The sequence below is a fragment of the Nanorana parkeri genome, unplaced genomic scaffold (assembly GCF_000935625.1).
Source record: "Nanorana parkeri isolate BGI_ZX_2015 unplaced genomic scaffold, ASM93562v1 scaffold161, whole genome shotgun sequence".
Taxonomy (NCBI): domain Eukaryota; kingdom Metazoa; phylum Chordata; class Amphibia; order Anura; family Dicroglossidae; genus Nanorana; species Nanorana parkeri.
In genome coordinates, this window is record NW_017306429.1 from 359,495 (window position 1) to 378,182 (window position 18,688).

Consider the following 18,688-nt stretch of genomic DNA (forward strand, 5'->3'; position numbering starts at 1 on the left):
TCCCCTGAGCCAGAAGGCATCCCACCCCGGTTGACAGAGGCTGGTATACATTGTGACATAAAGTTAGTGTATCGTATTTTTAGTGAGTTATTTTATTTTGCCTCATTGTTTATGTACCTTTCATGTTTTATTTATTCTTATCTTTAAGTTTAGAGATTTCGAGACCAGCCACTAGAGCTATCATTGGCTCAGTGGAATTTCACTGCCTCTTATCAACTGAGATAAGATCTCAGTTACATGGGGAGATGAACTCCAGGGTTTAATAAAAATGAACCCTTGCAGTGGAGCTACCACCGTGTTGCCAGGGTTAACCGTTCGTGTTTCTCTAGTCTAGGGGCTCAAATAAAGAAGAAATACTCATCTGATTCTCCCGTCTGGCTGCTAGACCTCTACTGCAGCCTCTTCTACACTGAGCTCCTGTGGTCTAAGGACCCGTGATGTCATCATGTCTTTTACAGACCATTCACCTGTGAACCCAACATAAATAGACCCCCCTTAGTCCATGAAAAAAGAAAGGCTAGTTGCACTCCTTACCGGTATGACCCCGTGATTGGGGAGGGGTACTCGGAATGACTGCGGATGGCGCCGCCAAATACAGATAATTGCAGAAACGTCACCAGCACACCAAATCCTTATAGGATCAAAGTTCGTAGATTTTATTGCAAACTCATGTCAGTTACACAAGCGCTTTCGGGGCCACACAGGGTCCATTCGTCATTGCTTGCCTGATGTTTCTGCCATTACCCCCTTAGTCCATGACCCAGACATTATAAATACCCCTAACTTTCCCAGTGGGTGAAGAGGCAAAAGTTGAGAGCAATCTAAACACATTTATAGTTACATCATTCATTAATTATACCTTAGACTTCATGCATGTGGAGCATGTTTGCAAGTGGTCTTCCATCATTTTAATCATTATTTTCTGACAGATCATCTCTGCAAATGTGACAGAAGTCCAGCAACGAATCATGGATGAGCTACAGAACTTAAACTTTATGAAGGAAAACAATAACGGAACTTTTATCGAGAGAAAACTGAGCTTTGAGAGGAAGAAAACGTTATCTCCCCTGGTAAGATATTCTTTATTTGTGATTACTAGTTGTATATTTGTTGGTGTTAAAACCACTGACCGTGGGATGGAAGTTGGTCCTGCTCTATACTCTGCAGATAGCTATACATTCATTTACCTTATTTATTTAATAATATAATGCATAGACTATTCATTTTCAGGAACCCATTGTAGCAAATTAAAAAGCATCTCTGTGTTTTTGTTTCCAGTCAGACCAATGAAATCTGATTTATAAGTGATTTATAAGTGGTTGTTATAAGTTACTGCATGGCATTACTCCACATATAAAGCCCTGCATCTTACCATGTTCAACTACAGCAATAGTGACATCTTCAGGCTATGTCTAGGTACTACACGGCATACTCAAAGCACCATCACAAACCAACAAAACATCAATAAATCAACATTTTTTATTAAATTATTTTTAGGGTTATTCACATAAGGGTGAAGAGTTTGGAGAAGGCAGAAGAAGTGATCAATCTAGGACAACATAGCTGAATTGGAAAGTGAGCTGCATTGGCGAAATTTTCCAAATCAGCTATGTTGTTCTAGATTGTTCACTTCTCCTGCCTTCTCCAAACTCTTTGCCCTTTTGTGAATAACCCTGTTAATGTTATTGGGTATTAAATACATCTGCTTAAGATTATATCAACTTTAATCAGTTTCAAATAAGAAAACCTATATCTGTATATCATGTAAAGTTACATTTACTGAACACAGTTTGCCTAGGAATAACATGAGCGATAGTAAGATTGCTGCTTGTTGCATATCGTTTAGTCTTGCCAACATGTGCCTGGAAACAAGCTGAATTATTCAACTGTGACTGTGATTTTTTTTTTGTTATTCTTTTTTAAAACAACGGGAGAGTTCAGGTTTGAGTAGAAAAACTCACAGAATACAGAAGAATAAATACAGAGCAGAATAATGCCTATACTGTGTGCATATCAATAAAACTAAATAACAAAATAAAGAATTGTTATTAATTGGTGTTAGGAATCAACAATAATGTGCTGTGAGGGCTGTTGCTTTGTGTTTTGTATAGTAGGAAGCTTGGTTATGTAAGGAGATTTAAGTGATTAAAATCCCCCATAATGGTAGAAGGTAATTTAATAAGTAATACCAACTATCCATGATTGTGTTGTTTGCGCTCAGCTAGTACAAATTAACATCTGAATGATTGATATGAATTTCTGCTTTCTTCACATTTAGAATACATTTAGATTTCATAAAACTATGGATTTGTATCCATCATAATGAAGATTGCTGAAACATTCTGTGGAACTAGAAGTAGTTTTATGGCATGTATTTATCCATAGTCACTACATTGGGCATATTTAAAATATTTAAACAGTATACAATATAATATACAACATATGCAGGTATATTTATAGGGCATTCTTTGTATTAAAAAATAAATGTCTCTCACTTTTTTTTTTCTCAAATAGATTTTTATTGAATTTAACAGTGCAAGTATATATAGACATGTTACATTGCCAACTGATGCCTGCCACAAACGGGTCATCCATACTTAACAAAACACGTATCACATATGAAGTGCAACAGTAGTAGAGGAACACAAGGTTGGTCTATGGGAAGAGGCACCAAAGCGGGACACATCACCAACCGTATACAGTATATATGGCCAAATTCCTGCCGTGGGATAACCTTAGAAGGATCCACCGGACGGGATTCGAAACATAGCGTACGAGAGGATTCCAGACTGCATGGGTTGGGTGGCAAAAAAAAGGTTCAGACCTACATAGCTAGAGAGCAATTATGTAGACCAGCAATTATTTTAGGAAAGTGATACTATTGACAGTAAACAACACAACACGTGGGGAGACATGGGGAAACAGTCTTTCACCTTTTATTAGGATCTCCACCATTGTAGCTCTGCTCAGTATACTCAACTTTCGCTGAAGCTTAACTCAGTATACTCAGCTTTCGCTGTATGACCAGACTTGCATCTAATGTATTTATTTTATGCTGACTCTGATAAAGCTGAACAGCATGTAATATCCTTGATGTCATGACCTTTGGCCAATAGCAAGAATGAGCCAGATGCAGCTCTAATTACATAGGGAAAGGGTTTCTACTATTTAATAAAAATAAAATAGACCTTAAAGACAGAACTCTGTTAAACATCACATCTTAAAGTAAAACTATGGCCATAGTGAATGTAACAATTAATATAATGCATGATGCAGTCTGCCGCTAGCATTAAGGGCCCATGATAAATGCACTGGTGCACCGCAATGCCATTCATTGTGAATCACATCTTCCTGACGCACCTGTGTTGCAGCAAACTGCAGTGCGTGGTTATCCGCTACTGTTCGTGGCAATACAAATGCAGGTCCATTGTTGTGCGTTAAAGAGCAGATTGAAAATAATGAGCTGCCGTAACACAACACACGTTAACATGCAATATAATGGAGCTCTGCTGCAGACCCAGGCACCCGTCCTTTGACTAAATCTAGACTGAATCACCCAGGAGCTACATCTTAAGTCCAATTTGATGTAAACCTTTATGATAGAGGACTGTTTGGCCCCCAAAATGGCTGCCACTATTGCCCTTTTGTTGTTAGAGAAACAAAATAAAGACTGTTTGCCCCTTTTGGTTTATATAGACATGGGGTTCTCAACTCAGGTGATCCCGGCGTCCAGGGACGTCACTGTTTTGAGGAGAGCTGCTGAATACAAGCCATGTGGCTTCAATAAGTACTTCATCTTTCTGATTATCACTTTGTGGAACAATATCCAGCGCCTTGCTTCCACTCCCCCCCACTCCAAGAAAAAAGTATGGGGCTACCATTGCTAACTTCCTTTTAAAGAGTTCTCGTTCCCAGGCTGTTATTCTGACCCTTAGGGTTCTCTCATTTACTGTTCAAAAAAACAAGCATCCAGATAAGTAAGTTGAAAGTAAAATCAGAAGTTTTAATGCCCTTTTTCATGCATGCTTATTCCAAGTCAAGGGTTAGTATGGAAGCCAAGAACCAGCATTTTCAGTAGAAGAGGGCAGCAATTGCTTCTGTTATGGCAGACTTTAGTCCAATCAAACAGCAAAGTGCACAGTTGAAATACATACATAGGACGCATTTTATCTTCCAAAGGTTTTTGTCCAGCCAATTCTTAGATTTGCCAGACAGCAGAGCTGGGTTGGTGACCTGAAATTTCTTAGCAATAAGGCTTGGTCATCTCCCTGCCCGGAGTCTGTGATTGGACAGTAAAGAAGCAGCAAAATACTGATGTACCATCCCTCTGCTCTCTCCTTCTGTCATTATGTTCCTTTTTAAAACCAGTGCATGTAGCACACCTGATTGGCTCCTAGTGTTGCCCCTTCCTTTCCCAGTGTGAGTGCTGCTGTACAGAAGATAACAAGAGGCCAATATGATGACAGATTCGGGGACTTACATTTACAATTACATTTCATTGTTTTTAATTAATACATAATGGCACTAATTGGTGAGTTTTAAGCCTTCCTATATCTGCAGAGCGAGTACAGACTAGGTTGGGTATCTTGTTTAGGAGATCAGATAACTAGCATGTTACTGCACCCTCCCAGGTTCAGAGACTGACACCAAATTGTTATTAGCTCATCTTTGGAGATGCTCCAGTATCAATAAGTCCAGAAAAGTTCCTGCTTAGATTGGAGTTCTTCTACAAACACACAGACAACATATGCCTAATGCTCTATTGCAGGCTTGGAAATCCCAATCCAAGATGTGGCATCTTTTCATGTATTTTGTTCTCTGTATGATCTACACATAGCAAGATGTATGAAATGGTTAATCATGGTAATGGTTTAAATGCTCTAACTTGACAACGACATATTCCATCCCTCATTAGCATTTTTGTAAATGCAACAGTCAATAACTCCTGCCTTTGTTTTCCATTAAGCCCGAACTACCTCGCCAGACTGAGAGCCACAGGTGCAAGCTATTGTCTACCTATGGTGCGGATAAACTTTACCAAGCAAAGCGCAAGTGCAACGCTTCCCAGGACCAGGATATAGATCTGTATGAAGGGGAGCTGGCGGCTATTGTGGAGTACAAGGACCCTTTGGGAAGCACCAGCAGGTGGTTTGTGGACACAGGACGTAAGTAATAAAACACTCAATCAAATATTGACTTTCCTTTGTCTGGATATCACTCCGTTCCACTATCTGAGCACAGTGGTTTACTTCTTACTAAGCAACTAGAGAATGGCTTCCAACTGTAATTATAGAACATTAACCATGCACTGAAAGTTTATTTTTATGGCAGGAGGAGAAGCAGTTGCAATTGTAGTGTAGTGCAAAATAAAGTGTGATTGGAAAGCTAAAGGTGCCCAGAGAAGTTCAATGGCCATCAAACGATTCTGCCAAAGCAGAGGACTGCATGTCTATAGGAACGCACCCCTTGTCCATGGCCTGGTGCCAGGATGAAAGCTTCTTCTATAGACACCTTACTACATACTATATGCACAGCCAATCATTTTTAAAGTTTAACTTTTTAAAAATAATACACACATGGTCGTAAAAGGAAAAAAGGGCATTTCTTATTTTTTGCACTGGAGCCAGGAAAGCATTGCAACTGCGATCAGTGGATCATGGGTGCAATGCTCTGGCTCCAGCAGATTCTTCCTCCCGTCCATGTTCAAATCTCGGTATGAACATTCAGTAACATAGACGGGAGGAAGAAGGAATGGAGTACACGAGCAGTGATGTCACCACACTTGTAGTCCATTGAGAACTTCTTTTGCCACGTTGGCTGATGGGACTCTAATTTACTCCTGTCAAAGGATCTGCGAATGGATGACATGGCTGTGTGGGCTGAGCCATGCAGAGCTACGCCATTTTCAAAAGAGAGGAGCAGCCTGCAGGGGAAGAACCCCACCATTCAAATAAGTTCATGTTACACCCTGAATTATGGGTGTAACATGAAACATGGTCTAAAGGGTAAACTTAGCATTTAGGCCCCCGTTCACACCAGGGCGGTTCGGTCACAAGGATTTGTCCACGCTGAACCGCCAACATGAAGGATCCTTGGGAACCATTCATGCAATTGCACAGCTCCACGCGATCCAAACCGCCTGCTGCCCAAACTGCTCCCTGAGCTATTTTTCCGCACTAATCAGTGCGATTTCCATATAGATTGCAATGGAAATGCGCTTATCAACACGTTTTTGGGCATTTTGTAATAGCGCTTCAGCGCTAAAACGCGACTAACAACACCCACAAATGCCCTTTTAAAAACTAAGTGGAAACCGCGCTGAAACGCTTTCATCCTAGTGTGAATGGGGCCTTAAAGGGTAAGTTGACTTTCCCAAGTGAATTTGGGAAAATGGAATTACCAGTTCCAATTTGCCCCCCATCCTCTAAACTTAACGTTCTGCGAATGCTCCTTCCCCTCCGCCACTATGGGTGTACTGTCCAGACCCTGTACTGCAGTGTAGCGCAACCCTGAGAAGCACTTCTAACTGTGCTGACCAATTTGAAGCGCTTTTTGCTAAGAAGCGCTTGTCATTGGTTAGTGTGGTCAGGTGACCGCGCTGATCAAAGAGTGCTTGCTATATGCGAGTGGAATTCAAAATCCATAGCACAAGGCTGCGCTACACAGCAGTATAGGGTACGGATAGTACACCCCTACTGATAGAGGGGAAGGAGCGTTCACCGAAAGGTAAGTACAGCAGGGGGAGGGTAATTCAGTTTTCCCAAATTCACTTGGGAAAGTGAACTTACCCTTCAAATACTTTTGATAAAGCCAATTCCACGTTTCTTTGATTAGTTAGGCAGGCCTTCACATAAAACATCTGAATGTTTACGTATTTCAAATTATTGTTCCTTTACCATAAAAGAGAGTCCTATTAGGAAAAGGATCTGGAAAGGGATTACATTGAATTTCTACAGCTTGTGTTTATAGACTGTTAAATATATAAATCAGATTTCACAGCAGTATTTAAGTGTATGTTGATTTTAGCTGAACATTGCAAAACGGTCACGTCACTGAATTAATTTAATAGCTGTGCGTTTATGGTTATATGTAACTGTATTGTACTTCTATATTTCCAGTAACACAAGGATACGTATATTCCTCCTTCCTAAAGCCATACAACCCAGGAAGGCAGCAGAAGGATTCATCTGACAGCGCTTTTTGTGGTGAAGACTTTGATGACCTCAGTCTCTTTGTCTCGCCTCGGCCTTCCCGTGACAGAAACAGTCGTGCATCACAGAGCAGCACTGGGGACAGCAGTCCGTCCATGAATGGAGATGAGGACAAACATGAAATTAATGACTATGATGCAGACTTTTGTCAGAATGGAGAGGAATATCATGTAAATATCTTTTTTTTCATTTGAATACTGTTACGTGGACCCAACACACATTCCCACTGTAAAGTCCAAATGAACCTTTCTGATAAAGTGTGATATTGTAAGGAAAAACATTAGAATTGTTAACTTTGTAAACAGTGTTTTTGTTTCTTAATACAACCCTTGTGTTTGTACATGCTTTTATAATATCTTTTTAAATATTTGTAATATATTCCCAAGGCAAAATATCAGCTGGGACCACAAATGGGCTGATCTCTTTGACCACAGGTGTCACACTTACCTTGTTCTCATATAGTAGTGTCCAAGTCTGGTAATGGGAAATAACCACATGAGGACTTAAGGCATACTTCCTAAAAATTCAACAGAATACCTTGGACCTGTTCCTCTTCCCTTTTACTTGGTGCGTGTTCTAAAGTAGCCACCGCTCAAATGACCATACACAATATGTATGCACAGTCAGGGTGGGATTTACTCTCTCTGCTGCCCCAAGGCCAGGTTCCTCAATGCAGTCAGTGCCATATTATCTACCACCATCGTGTGTAATTTACAAAGAGTATACTACAATGAAAATTCAAACCTGACCCTTATGTATGATCCCATTAAACTGGTGGTGGTGGTGGGGGTAATGAAATAAACATGGCCTGGAGCTCAGAGTACAATTAACATACTGCTGCCTTTGTGCCGTTCTTCTAAAAACAAACAATTTTACTTAGGTGTCATTGAGTGCTCAAAGTGCATTACGATAGGCACTTCATTTTGATATACATGGGTAAGAGGTCCCACGTTGGTCACAGTGCCTTTATTTCAATATTAAAATGATCGTTATGAGCGAGCTTCTCCATTTCTTTACCTGTAAACACAATTATCTTTTTATGCATTTCAGATTTTCTATGCTGTTTATGCCTTTGAAGCACGGAGTAAGCAGGAACTGACTTTGGAAGAGCATCAGCGGGTCAGAATCCTTAAGTTCTGTGATATGAGTGGAAACAAAGAGTGGTGGCTTGGAGAGACACATGGCCAGAAAGGTTACGTTCCAGCAAATTATCTAGGAAAGATGACTTATGCATAGCTATATCTCATCTCCCTTAAAGCATCGTGAAGAAATCTATGACAACTGTGACTTTGTATTAGCTGAAACTAGACATCTGTTGTGTCTATGCAATGTGAAGGATATTGTATATATCCAATGTGCAAAGGGATCATACTGCTGAGAAAAGAGCAGGCGTCAAGTGAAGACGACTGGTCCTTCAAAATTCTTTTGTTTTGTCTTATGATTGTAAACATGTATGGCTCAAAGCACTTATATATCTGAACTGTGAGAGTAAAGTACTGCCGATGCCGCCATTACTATGCAGCTAATGTATATGATGAAGTATGCACCCCCTCCCCCAACACAAATATTGAGTATATGCATTGTAATGAGTTAAAACATTGCAGACATTATGCTTGCACAGAGGTAGAAACGCTATTGATTGCAGATTTATTTTGGGACAATTTTTATGGGACAAATGAAGGTTCGAAATGGTGGTTTTGAGGGAGAGTCTATGTATAAATGAGTATAGAGACTGGTTATTTTTAAATATTTTTATGCTATAAAATGATTGGATTATACGTAAATAATCTTGAGGGCTCAAGATCACCATGTTTCTATGAAAGTATTATTATTATTGTCAATCATATCTAATATACCGCAAGCCTTTTGTAAGTGTCTATGCATGCATCTCAATGTACGAGTATTACCATTTTTATTTTTTCTATCTAGATTTTACTTTACAATCTAAGCTTGTCCAGATAATTATCAAATGCCTCTATGTAAAGAGAATGAATGGATGTATTTTCTTCAGATTATATAATTTGGGGTGAGATATGCACTAGAATTAGTATTAATGTATAAGAAATAATTTATGACATTTATGATTCTAACACTCAATATAATGAGAGGAGTGGCATTTAGGAAGGTTAGTGCATATGGGGGTGCAAAAACCCATCACATTATTTTCTAATCTAGGTATTCTATAAAAAATAGAGGAGGAAGAGAGTATGTATTGCACCATGGTAGCCATCCAGTTCATTCATTCTTCAAATATGCCCTTGAAAAGAATGACACTTGGAATGTGGTTGACGTGTGCAGCTCACACCATTTCTCATTTCTCATGTTGCTGTTCCTATAGTGTCTTCCTGGTACATAGCGAAGAAGCAGGTCACCAGCAATAATTTAAATGAATATGTCCTTTTTTTATTGGACAAAGATGTCACAATGATCAGAGAAGCCGACACATCTTTCTGCCTTGAGGAAGTGAACCTGCGCGGCCCCAAAACGTCGGCTTCTCTGATCATTGTGACATCTTTGTCCAATAAAAAAAGGACATATTCATTTAAATTATTGAGTGCTGGTGACCTGCTTCTTCGCTCTGTATTTGCATGGCGCCATCCGTGGTTGTTACTACAAGCACCATCGCTCTTGTTGGCCGGGACTGCTGTAAGGTGTGCGGAGGGCTCTCTCATAGTCTTCCTGGTACATGTTATACATTGTTTAGAAGACAATGTGTGTCTTAGCTGGTGTTTCAGGTGTTAGGAGAAACACTGGTACACAAAGGATGTCAAGTACAGGGACAACTGCCTGTGAGAAGAACTATAGCTTCTGTTCATACAATTCACCATTCTGACAAGTGTTATGCATCCCCTTTACCTTGTTAAGGGAATTGTTAGATGGAGATTCTCTTTATTACATGATATTCACAAAACGTCTACTGCTACTACTCTGCTCAACACTACCTCAGCTTTATGTGGTCCTTTAATGCCCAACTACAGGCACAATGTTTTTACATATTTTAATATTTTACATCTAAATTATAGGTTATTTTTTCCTTGATTAACTGTTTCTAAACTCCACTCAGCTGTACTTCCATCTCCCTGCCATATCGGAACAGTGTCCATTACAGACACCAGTTATGGTGTGCCTCTGCCCCCTCTTTCTGCTATTCCATACACAAAGCACAGTTGCAGTGCCATCATGTTTTATTGACAGAGGTATGGTTGTCTGCACAAGGTAGTGCAGGTGAAGAGAGGAGAGATCATTTGTATGAGCCCCTGGTTACTGGAGCGAGCATGATGAGAGTGGGAGCTGTGCTGGAAATAGGAGAGTAGCACTAAGAGCTACAGTACAGAGGGAGCTGTGCTGGAAACAGGAGAGTAGCACTAAGAGCTACAGTACAGAGGGAGCTGTGCTGGAAACAGGAGAGTAAAGGTGCCCATTCACCTTACGATTATCGGACAAAACCTTTCGTCCGATGATCGAATAGTCGTACGATTTTCGTACGGCAGCCCCATCCTGCCCCGATGATCGCAAGAATCATTTAGCCGTAATTAACCAAAAGCACCTGGACGAAATGCGGTAATTGATTTGCCGTATTTTCGTTAGCGCAAGCGCAGTGTAGATCGTACGACTTTTGACGGACGGAAACGCCAGCAACCTTACGACAATCGTACGATCTAGCAAAGTTTTCAAACATGCTTGACCGTCAAAAGTCGTACGATTGTACAGTATTGTCGGTCGGACACTGCAATGCACACATACGAATATCGGACGAAAAGTCGATCGCATACGATTATCGTCCGATAATCGTAAGGTGTATGGGCACCTTTACACTAAGAGCTACAGTACATTCAATCTGCTCTATTGCCCCTGGTTCCTAGATTATACATAAGTGCACTTAGACTGACTGCAAAGTCAGGTCTAATAGTTTCTACCCTGCTGAAGTATATGAACCCCAGAAACGCATTGGCTTTCTCATCTTTTTATTATTTATAGAAATAAAGAACTATACTAGACTCTATTACCACCGACGTGGTGCCCTTACTGCTAGCTTTTGGATTTCCCTTATCACTTTACTCTTTGCTTGAGGCGCTTTGTTGTGTGGGAGCAGCCTCACTGAAGCAATTCAGTTTGATTAACCAGACAATCATTCACAATACTTGATGATAATAGGAGACCTTAGTGTCACTTGCGTTTCATCACAGGCACTGTTTTGATGTGGCAGGGAGCCAGGAGTATGGCTTTTTCTGTACTTTCCAGCAGCAGCTTAGTGAAGCTTAGAAACAGCTAATCAAGTAAATATAATCACTAATGGATATAATGTAAGTCTTCACAAAATATAAGGTTTACAACAATGTAAAAATACTGTGCATCGGGTTGGGCTTTACGAGTTATTCCAGTTAATGATATGCAGGGAACATTTAAAGCAGTTCTGAAGTCAGAAAGTCATTGTATATAAAACCAAAATCTATGTGATCCACTGTAGCCAGATTTCACGGAGCTCTTAACAAGTGGGCAGGGGTTATTTTTGAAATTTTAACCACGATTTCTTGGTATAGTATTTGTTTCAGAATCCTTCAACAAATTAGGCAAACATCTATTATAATAGATTCATTTTAGGGATAACAAAAAAGCAATCCCATTTCCAGAAATATAGCTTACAGCCTACTGGCTCTGAGTACATCCTGTGCTCCTAGGAGATAGGTTGCACATTCAGCTCAGGCCTCCTGCCTTGGAAAAGTATCTTCTAGTGGCCAGCATTTTTAATTGTAGGCTGGCATACTGTTTTTTTTTATGGTGCTGTTGTACTTGAAGCCTGTACGTTCCTTTTGTCTCTCTCAGCATGATGCGTCACTCATCAAGTCTGAGACCACTAAACTACAGACTAACAGCATGGCTTATGGAAAATAAACAAGAAAACATGTACGGCATTAGGAAAATTGAGATATTTTTTCTGGGTTTAGACCTGTTTGTTCTGGACATTTTGGGTGCAGCCACAGAAGTTCTAACCTTTGTTACAATGCTCCTGTCATTGACAAGTACAAAGCCACCCAAATTTTGTTTCCAGGTGGGATGCGGTCTCTAAAAAAGAGCTAACTATTAACAGAAATGTATCTTATTTGTGTATCACTTAGCTGTAGGCCCTCAAATCATCTCTCAATTCATGCTGACACTGTCCTTCCTTCTGGAGGGTGGATCCTTTTGTCCCCCATGGTCCCTGTGTGTGTTGTAAAGTAGTCACCACTCCAAGCTCACTCCTGTGATAGACTACAATCTCAATACAAATTAATAAACTAAACATGAGATTGTAGTTTATCACGGGAGTGAGCTTGGAGCAGTGACTACTTTACAACACACACAGGGACCATGGGGAACAAAAGTAGCCACCCTCGAGAAGGAAGGATAGTGTCAGCACCAATTCAGAGATGATTTGAGGATCCAAAGCTGAGCGATAGACAAATAAGATACATTTTTGTTAAAAGGGACTTTAATAGATTTTTAAATTTAGCTCCTGAGTTTAGCGTCACTTTAACTATGTATAGATTTCTATAGACACCATAAAGTACTTTATAGATCATAATGAGAGCAATTATGAGTCTCGAACCCACAGGTAAAATGCACAGTTAGATAATTGGGTTAAAAAATTGGCGAGTTCAACCTAAAAAAATATATAAATATATATATTAAAGCTCTGCCATGACATCCGTCTAACTAGGAGAGATGACATCCCTGTATTCTCCACACAGCTGACATAACGGTCCTCCGCACAGCGTAATTTTAGAGCGCCATGGCTTTTTAATTAAAAAACACAGCCCTCAAATCGCTTGTCTGGCCTCACCCCGAAGGTCATAAATAAAGGAAGAGCCTGACAGCTTCACGTTGGAGGCAGTGCTGCTCATTCCGTGTCCATTTCTTGTTCAGACATGATGTGCAGGCTGTGATTAACGGCACAGTCTGAGAAGCCACTGGCCACCATTTATCATGGTTGCCATGGTTTCAGCAGAGGCAGAGGCCAAACAACCTATTGAGGAACACATTAATTACTTGTAAAGCTGCTCTGTGTCGCTGAATTTTGCCCGCGTGGTTATAAAATAACTCTTCTGGCAATATTGTGTAGCTAACGCTGTGTATAATTTTAACCCTTTTTTTTTTTAAAGCGCTGCTACAAACCGTTGACTTGCACAGGCGGCAATGAGGTTTCACCTGCTAGATGTATAAATGGGAATCAATGTGTTTAGCAGTCTAACTGCAAGGATGAAGCGCACTGCGAATATTTTCATGTACAGATGTGTACAGTGTGCAGACATGCAGCAATCATCTCAGTGATAAGTGGCATTATATTAATATCCCACTATAAAAATATCCCGCTAGATAGGAATACATGTATAAACCTTAATGAAAGGAATAGAGGATATAATGGAAAGATGTCCGTTGTGTATTTGTCTCATTATGTACAGCTAGAGAATTATTAAAGAAATTGATTTATGCATAGATGTTAATATATAATAAATGATTCCTATATTTGGAGCTCACTGTGTCCATGTTTTTATGTGAATATTATGCATGTGAACTGCTAATCAAAAATCCATGGCTTAATTCTCTGCTATGTGTGGCAGCAGGCTGATAAAAACATCTGGGTCTAGCCAGGATGGCAGAGATGTATATTCCAGGTTCAGGCATTAAACTAAAGGTAGTCATCTAGGGGGAAGTGCTGAGAGGCCTGGAAGCTTGGAGGTAACAAACCCAGCTGAAGCTAGCTGGCTTGTTAGGGCCTCTACAAGTACTCCCAGCCTCCTAACAAAGCAGCTCCACCCAGTGGCGTTACATGCCACAATGCTGGTGCTGGATACATTGTCAGTGGTGTCCTGCTTACTCTATTGCAGCATTTCTCAACCAGTGTACCGTGGCACCCAGGGGTGCCTTCTGGCCTTTTCAGGGGTGCCTCCCAATTTTTGCATAGCATCATGCTGCCAGCACCATGTAAATGAATGATGCTTATCCAGCGAGGGTGGGATCCATTCAGAAAAGGTTTGACAATCACCTCTGTCCAGGCCTTTTCTGCCTCCTGCCCTCTGCCACAGATGTTATGGTACGACTTTGATGTAAAGGGGGCTCCTCATGTAAAGGGGGAACGCTGATGTAAAGTAGACTCCCAATGTGTCTACTTTAGTGTCACCTTCATGTGTCACGTTCCTGATGTGAAGGGTGGAATACCACCTTTAGTTTTTGTGTGTGATCCCGCCTTAAAATCCATACCAGATCCCCATCTGGGATAAGGGTCTGGTATGGATTTTGGAGATCTTTTTTAAAGGTAGAGCTGCAACAAATAATCGACTAAAGCGATTATAATCGATGATTGAAAAAGTTGTCAACTTTTTCAATCATCGATTAGTTGGCTCTGTTAACGGCTCCACGAGCCATTTTTAAATAGGTATTTTATGTTTTATCAGACTAACCGATTAATCGAACCTAATAATCGGCTAACTAATCGATTTTGAAAATAATCGTTAGCTGCGGCTCTAGACTGAGGTGCCTCGAGATTTTGCATACTTTCAAAGGGTGCCATGACTGAATAAAGGTTCAGAACCATTGCTCTGTGCATTGTGCATACATGCATAGGAGTACATAGGTCTATTTAGGTGTATAAATAAATGTGTCAGTTTTCGGTGAGGACACATTAAGGGCCCATTTATCTTTTCGTGGTGCGTTAAAAAATAAGTGACTTTTTGGTCAAAGTGCACTTATTCTTTTCGCCATCCTCCCGTGACCTAAATGCAGAGCTATACTTACCTAGATCTGAGGCCTGCTGCTTTGCTGTTTGTTTACATCAGTGCTGCAAGTCTCCTGCTCTTGGCCAGGTCTGTCTCCCTGCAGGGAGATGGGCCAATAGCAGTCTACAGGGCTGTAATGTGCAGGTGTGGCCAGCGGAGGGAGCATTGTAGAGTTGAAATGTTTATAATAGAGGAACTGAGCCCCGACGGATCTTGCTAAGTACGGATTTACGAAGGGGGGGGTGGAACTTTTTAGATCAGGGTTGGGGGACAGAAAGGATAAGTGCACTTTGCTTTAAAGTGCACCTGTCCATTAACATGTGTTTTGTTTAGGCAGCCAATTGAAACAAATGGGCATAACCCTTTTCTTGCAACACAATGTACTGCTGTGCATTTCAGCACACTGCCACACAGGGGCATTGACTTAGTACATTTGGGTGCTTTTCAAAATGAATGCCACTGCAACCCACTGATGCATGTTCTGTGCGTTACTGCAATGCAATAGTGTAAATGAGCCCTTAGGATTGATATATTTTAACTACAGTAAATTTTTGCTGCAACTTTCACATTTGTATTTTTTCTGCTGTGCCATCGTTTCATGGCAGTATATTTATACAGATTTTAGATTCTCTAGTGGCTAGCTGGATGTCAGAAAGTGCATTCAGAAGCCTAGCTAAGCTGCTAAAAGGAATTCAGGATGCACCCACCCTTCTTGTCTGTGGCCCACCAGCAGCGAAGCACAATCACTGCCCAGCAATACTAAGCAAGAAGCACAGCACATACAACCAATTACGGCTAAGTCAATCAAATGTTGGGTTAACAGACAGTGTGGCCTCTTGTTTGTTGTTAAAGCCTGATGAAAAAGTGTGCTTGTGAGTACTTTTATCTCGTTTTATTTATCCTAATAAACGATTTTACACACGGAGGTGGCGCTCTGTTCCCTTTTGTTTTCTATGTTCGTGGTGGAAGCCCCAGAGCCTTGGATGAGCAGTCCCTCAAGTCTGTGTGAAAAACTGTGATAAACTGTTGATAACTTTGAGTATGCAACAGCAAGTGGATTGTTCAGCTGCCAGCCATTAGCGCCAAGAGTTAAAGAAAACTTTTTTTAACCTGACTTACCAGTCCTTAAATGTGCTGGCCGCGTTAGTTTTCCTATTCTAGGCTTCCCCCCCCTTATTTTTACCTGGTTATACGGCCAGTAACACACTTCCTGTCTTATGGGGGCTCCACTCTATGGAGGAACAATGTAGTCACCCTTGGACAGTAGCCTGGTCAACCTATGGAGGAGTAATGTTTAGATGGACTTGACCAACAAACTAAATCTAAACTCCAGCTAACACTTTTTACACAGTTACAGCAACAGTTCTTTGTTTTTTTCCCTATTGTGATAAAGGTTTCACATAAATGTATAAAAGCTGACCAATGTAATCACCTCTGCCAGTGTTAAATGGTTTGTCTCAACCCTCTATCTGCCACTGTATATTTGTTTGATCTGGATTCATTACGAGAGTGGTCTGACTAGCAGAGGTCTGTGCGTATATCACAAGAATGACTGACTGGTACCCTAAATATTGACAAAGATGTATCTTATTTGTGTATCATTATTGTGCATCACTCAGCTGTAGATCCTCAAATCATCTCTGAATTGGTGCTGACACTGTCCTTCCTTCTGGAGGGTGGCTACTTTTATTCTCCATGGTCAGCAGTAAAAAGGAAACCTGGGGTGAAATATGTAGACCATTTAAAAATGCTACTTGCCTGGCCGTGTTGCTGGTCCAGTCTGTGACTTTGACAGTTATAAAGATAGAGACAGTTGGACAACTAGCATTTGCAGCAGGAGGTCATCGATGGCAATCTATGTACTTCATTCAGGTACATGCGGCTGGTAAGAATTAGACTGACGGGCTTCAGATTCATGTTTCAGCAAGATGTCATAGATTTTTGGGAGAAATACATTTTTTTCAACTCTTATTATCAGAATGCTTAATACCGTATAGGCCTCCTGGTCATAAAGGGGAAAAAGTTGACCAATTAAAAAAAAATACAAAATAATTTAGTACCTCGGACCAATTAGGCTATGATATATAGACACTGAACAAACATTTCTATTTGTATTGTATTCATAGCTGAGTAAAAGCTTACACACAGATTGTCTGATCTCTAGGGAGCGACATCAATGATGGACATATAGGTATATATGCAAAGCCAAAGTTCCAGTGACCTTCTTTAGCAAAGATGATCATATGCACGGTCTCTCCCTTGAGATCAATGATCTGCATGTCACCTTCTGTCTTTATTGTGTTTATCGGTCAAAATAGAAAGTAAAAAACAAAAACAAAAATGATCTACACGTGTAGACAAATTGTGAAAGCTATGTGCTAGAACACAGGTTCTCAACTGGTGGGTTGCAACCCAAAAGTGGGTCACAACCTTGTGTTCAGTGGGTCAACGCGTGCCTTCTACTGCGCTAGGTGAGAGACTGCCCAGCCTCCCCCTAGCACAGCAGTGTCTGTTCTCACACCAAGCAGCCATTCAAAATATGCTGCCCCGCGCCGAGTGTCAGCTTAAAGTGGGGTGGGCTGGGGGTATGGCTTTGAGGGAGCTCCATCCATACGTGCATTGCTTACAGCTCCCTCACAAGTCCTGTAGAGGTGCCTGGACCAGAGTAATGTCACATGCTGGCTCCCGGCACCTCTACAAAGGCACACAGCTGTACAAGCAATGCACATATGGTACAAGCAGCACACACTATACAAGCAGCACACACTGGACCCCAGGCTGGGGATCCACTCCAGTTCTCGTAAGGTAGGGAGACTGGGTGGATCTTAAAAAAAGAAATGTAAATATTTTTTTGGCGTGTATATGCATCTGTGAGAATGTCTGTCTGTGAGATTGTGTCTGTGGTTGTGTGGCTGTCAGTGTTTTTGAGGGCCAGTTCACACTAGTAAAGTGGGCTAATCGCCCAGTCCTGAGCGATTAACGCACTGTACCACGCAATCTCACCTATCACGCATTCTGGTGCAGGGGGTGCATTGCATTGCCATTCATTTGAATGGCACCCCAATCTCACCTCGTGCCCACACCCGAATGCGCATTACCACAATGCTGTGTGTTCTACTGCAGTGTGACTTGGGTTATGACTTAATAACCAAGGACAAATGTGGGTCCTGAGGTTACACACGTTAAGGACCACTGTGCTAGAAGACATCCAAAATAAAATACTTTGACGTGGAACGGAGACGGACAAATCTGACTGTGTCCATCTCAAACTCCAGGACTTTATTCTGGACTGGAACAATGTCAGAGACAAGGTAACATTTTACTCCTAAAGGCATAACTCTGGTTTTCCTTTATCTACATATAAAGCAGCACAGCAAAAGGTAAAAAGTACAGAAGTAAAAAGGAACTCGCATTGTAGGAGTCTAGTTTAGTAGCCGCATTTATAAGATGAAAACAGATGATACAAAAATGGGTTTTAATGTCTGTTACAGATCAGTCAGGCATCGAGGTCTTAGCATTAAGGAAGTGACCAAGAATGTGTTTCTTTGTCTGCATTAGTTCATTCCAAATCAGATTCAAACCTTCAATCTCCAATGGCGATTTCCACAGAAGTTTCCTATTTGGTTGATTTGGGGGCAGCACAAGCAGTTCATATTTCAGACACTTTACTTAATGAGGTCAATAGATTTTTCTCATACAATTTTAAAAAATAAAACCTGCACA

General features: G+C 40.9%; 1 protein-coding gene across 1 annotated transcript in view; it reads left to right on the plus strand.

Moving 5' to 3' along the window:
* ARHGEF38 (Rho guanine nucleotide exchange factor 38) overlaps positions 1-8,574 on the plus strand; it is a 72,620-nt gene extending 64,046 nt beyond the window's left edge. The window contains exons 11-14 of the mRNA XM_018554473.1: positions 930-1,070; positions 4,967-5,165; positions 7,119-7,381; positions 8,262-8,574. Of these exons, the coding sequence (XP_018409975.1) occupies positions 930-1,070; positions 4,967-5,165; positions 7,119-7,381; positions 8,262-8,447 (789 nt within the window). The 3' untranslated portion in view covers positions 8,448-8,574. The remainder of the gene's footprint in view (positions 1-929; positions 1,071-4,966; positions 5,166-7,118; positions 7,382-8,261) is intronic.
* The last annotated feature ends 10,114 nt before the right edge of the window (positions 8,575-18,688 follow it).